This window comes from Mus pahari, chromosome 12, assembly GCF_900095145.1.
Source record: "Mus pahari chromosome 12, PAHARI_EIJ_v1.1, whole genome shotgun sequence".
Lineage (NCBI taxonomy): Eukaryota > Metazoa > Chordata > Mammalia > Rodentia > Muridae > Mus > Mus pahari.
The window spans coordinates 80349835-80354745 of NC_034601.1; the positions used below are offsets into that span (position 1 = coordinate 80349835).

The 4911-nt window shown below is 36.1% G+C and overlaps 1 protein-coding gene across 1 annotated transcript; it reads left to right on the plus strand.

Moving 5' to 3' along the window:
* Positions 1-1042: 1042 nt before the first annotated feature.
* On the plus strand, positions 1043-1261 carry LOC110329362 (keratin-associated protein 20-2-like). The gene has a single exon (XM_021208944.1). The coding sequence runs from the start codon at positions 1043-1045 to the stop codon at positions 1259-1261; it is 219 nt and encodes a 72-aa protein (XP_021064603.1).
* Positions 1262-4911: the final 3650 nt, after the last annotated feature.

A 4911-nucleotide genomic window follows, 5' to 3' on the forward strand; every position in this document is an offset into this window, starting at 1 on the left:
ATAAAATACTAAAGCTAACTTAGCTACTACTGGTGCACCTTCTTCAGTTTGCCTCATGATGGTAAACATAATTATTAGTAACATCCAGTTTCTTTGAAGAAGATATTTTGAAGAAAAATACTAGGATATAGGATGACACATCCTGTTTATAGCTTGGTAGAATTACTAACAGGAAATTAAGTATGTTTGATAAACCAATGTATAGATTTCATGCAATTTCCATAAAAGTTCCAATATTATTCTGAAGTAGATACCACACTCCTAATGATCATATGAATGCAGTTGACTCTAAGAGCAAAAACAGCACTAAGCAGAAAGGGAGATGTTATGTCTACCACAAACTCTGATCTCAAAATATACCACAGAGTCAAAGTAATAAAAACTGAACAATAATAGCAAAAACAGACATACAAATGAAAAATTAAAGGACATATCACAAGATGGAAAGATATACTATTCTCATAAATCAGTAGAACGAGCATACCATAGTAAAATTATATGACAAAATGTGCTTATGTATATAATAAGGGTCATCAATTTATCAACAACATGACAAACAACCAGAACATTTCCTATCAGATGCTTTGAAATACATATTTATTTTACAATAATAAGGCAAAGCAAGGAAAACAAAAAAGATATTTTCAGTATGGAGCACTACAAACCACACAGACATAAAGAGAACAGAGCTTTCAATGATTTGTGCTGTGGCACAGTAGAGATTCATGAATAGTAAATAAACTAAATATAGAATGAGGCATTGTCTTGAAACTAGATCCAGATTTTCATAATAAAGCCTTGTGACCTGACCTTGGGATCCTAACAGATGAGCAAAATTATCTCAGTTATGCAGTGTTGTTTGGCCAGTAAACTGTGGCACCCAGATGTTTTCTGAAGCACAGTAGAGACTTATGTGATGTCTTAATGCCTGTGGGTTTTGTCACCAATATCCAGGTGTATAAAAGGCCCTTGGCAGGTGGCTTCATCCAGACTCCAGAAACCTACTGCTTAATCTTCCTCTAAATACTCTACTCCTGACAACATGTGCTACTATGGCAGCTACTGTGGAGGCCTGGGCTATGGCTATGGAAGCCTAGGCTATGGCTATGGCTGTGGCTATGGCTGTGGCTATGGCTGTGGCTGTGGCTATGGCTCTGGCTATGGCTGTGGCTGTGGCTATGGCTGTGGCTATGGTGGCTATGGTTATGGCTGCGGCCGCCCACTGTGCTGTAGAAGATACTGGTCCTGTGGCTTCTACTGAGGACATTATTCAGAGACTCAGCCTTTCTCACCAGAAGGGCTGTCAAGTGTTTCCATAACAGGAACTCAAAAAAATGTCTTCAAAAAGTCTAACATTAGGACAAAATATATAAAATATAATTGAAATTCAACATGGTCATCTAATTCCTCATCTGAATTTAGACTATGATGATGTTTTATGTTACCTCCATCATACTCTATAAAATATTAAGAATTTAACTCTTGCCAATGTTTTAAAATGATGTTGTGTATCATCAAACAATTAAATAAATAAGCTCTACAAATTAATTTTTGTGTGTTCTGTGCTTTTGTACCTCATTGGTCATGTGTGTCGAGGTAGTTATGGGAACGTGTGAGAGGAGTGAAAGTGAGGAAGATATTTGAGGAGACAGATATGGAGAAGAAAAGGGGAGGGAAATATGGAAGGGGGGAAGAACTTAGAGAGAGAAGGAAACAATTATTTCCAGTGTTCAAATACAGATGTTCATTTTCTTGCATTTCTAACATGACTATTCTAAAGATTGTAATAATAGCCTTGGTAGGGTACCTATTTCTTTATGATTCATTGATTTTCATTTCATTGTATAAGAAGCAGTGTGACTTGTAGATCATGTCACTTTTCTGTGTGTTTGGAAACATGCCACATGCTACTTTTCTCATAGCTACACCAAGTTATATTTCCATCAACAATAGAAAGGGGTGCCCTCTTCTATTGATCTTTCTTCTCTCCAATATTAATTATCGGATAGTTGTAGACTGAAATGTCATCTTCTCTTTATTCATATCTCTGAGATATTAGTGAAGTAGAACACTATTGTGTCCAGTTGTCCATCTGTACCTATTCCTTTGAAAAATGCCTCTTCTCAAACTCTGCTCATTTTAGCATCCATTTATATTCTTTTGGCTGGATAGCTTAGATATATATATCACTCCCAACTCATATTTCTGCATTAATCACCTTCCTGATATACTCATTTTCATTTGTGTGAAACACCTTTTTACACAGTGTTTTTGTTGTTCAGAACTTTTTTTTTCTTTTTTATTTATTTATTATTTTCTTTACTTACATTTCAAATGCTATCCTGAAAGTTCCCTATACACCACCCCCCACCCCTGCTCCCCTACCCACCCACTCCCACTACTTGGCCCTGGCCTTCCCCTGTGCTGGGTCATATAAAGTTTACAAGGCCAAGGGACCTCTCTTCCCAATGATGGCTGATTAGGCCATCTTCTGCTACATATGCAGCTAGAGACACNANCTNAGGGGGTACTGGTTAGTTCATATTGTTGTTGCACCTACAGGGTTGCAGCCCCCTACATCTCCTTGGGTACTTTCTCTAGCTCTTCCATTGGGGGTCCTGTGTTCCATCCAATTGCTGACTGTGAGCATTTAGCTGGATCTCTGAAAAGTTTTCTATTTCAAAGTTTTTATTCTTTTGCTTATATTTCTGAGTTCTTGTGTGTGTGTGTGTGTGTGTGTGTGTGTGTGTGTGTGTATCTTTCATGTATTTATGCATACATGTATGTGTTCATGATCGTGTGCAGTGTGTTCTATGGAAGGGGTTTCATTTGGGGGCTTCTACCTTTCTCATTTGCTCTCCTCCTTACATACTGAGGTAGAAGCATGCAAGCTGGCTTATGGAATTCTCGTTAGTCTGGCTATACATCTGATTCCATTTAATCTACCAGGTTTAATGGTGGGATGACATACTCAACAAGTTTTAAGGCATCTGCTTTGGGTGTCATGATATTATTTCATAGACATTGGTTATTTTATATAATTCTTCTTCATCCCTCTCCACACTACCTTCCCCAACCCCTCCTCTACTTTAATCTCTCGATATCTCATGCATAATATTACTTTCATGTTTATCTATACCATTTCCAACTTCTCCTGGTGGCTTTTAGTTTCATACGATACTGAACAAACACATATACCACACACACAAACACACACACACACACACACACACATACACACACACACACACATACACACACACACACATACAATTCAATTATTAATTCTATATATTAACTAAGCCTTGAAGCATTTGTGTTTTTTTAAATATTTCTATAAAATTTTTAAAATGCAAAATTCTATGTTAAGTAAAACTTAATTACAATGAATTTTGAACACATTCATATCAGCTCTTCCCTTTATCATACATCTCAGAAAATGTTCTATTGCTGTGAAGATATATCATTCAGAGATATAGTCCTATTTCATCATGAGGGGATTCCTGATGGCATGCAGGCAGACATAGTGATGGAGAAGTAGCTAAGAGTTTTAAATTTGAAACTGCAGACAGCAGGAAAAGGGAAAATCTGAGTTTTGCATGTTCTGTTGAAACTTCGAAATCAACATCATTAATCCAAAAGACTGGAATTAAGCCTCAGGTAGAAGCAAAAGGCAGTCACATTGTTTGGCAAATTACCACAAGAATGGTTTCTATGTCATTTAATCATATTCTTCTCCTCTGAATTCGCTTGAAATAGGCAGTCATAATCCACATTGCTCTTCACACTACTATCTTCCACACTCCTACTAAGGCAGACTAATAAGGGACTCTTAAAGCATTCACCGGTTTTGCTAATCCAAAGTCTATATTCTGCCTATATTTTGCTTACCAATACTATGGTTAGAACTGACACATTAATACTCCACTATCAATACCAAATTGCAGGAAGGTAGAAGGGGGTGGATTCCATTACCATTGGACAACCAAGAAGAGCAGCAGAAGCAGTANAGTGGGCACTGTCCATGTGTAGAAGACAAGCTGCATGTGCTGCTGCGGGAAGAGTGAGAGAAGTGATCCGGGTGCTTGGAGGAGTCAGGAAGACTGAAAGTGAATAGCAGACATTGTACAAAGTGTTGTTTACACTATTGACAGATTATTTTGCTTTTATCTGATTGTGACTATGCCCTGGTTCTTCCCAACTCAAGTAAGAGTATATTCAGTTTAATTTAAGTCTTACAGTACCCACTGATGGCATATTTAAAACTTTTAAAACTTTTAGATTCTGGAATTTTTTAAAATGCATATATTAGAGGTACTGAAATTTAAATGTGTTTGAATTTAAAAAAATACTGAGAATCTGAAGTTTTGTAGAAATTTTGAGTTTTGGAGGAAAATGTGTAAGGAGAGTTTATGTTTAATAAGCATGGGTTTGTTAGTCAGAAGCACATAGGACAATAACACTACAAAGTTAGTATCAATTTGACACAAATTGACTAAAGTCCTATGATAAGACTGAACCACTATAGCACATTTAAGAAAGTGACTCCCATGGAGAAGTATTTCTGTGTGCAGAAAATAATATGAAGAAAAAAATAGGATATGAATNACACAACCTATTTATAGATTGGTAGAATTACTAACACAAAAATGCATATGTTTGATAAACATGTATAGATTTTATGCAATATCAATAAAAATTCAAATTTTATTCTGAAGTAGACAGCACAATGCTAATGGTTATATGAATGCAGAAGATGACTCTAAGAGGAAAAACAATACCAAGCAGAAAGGGAGATGTTAGATCTACCACAGAATCTGATCACAAAATATAACAAAAATCAAAGTAATAAAAACTAAAAATAATAGCAAAAACAAGCATAGAAATGAGAAATTGAAGAACATATCAAAA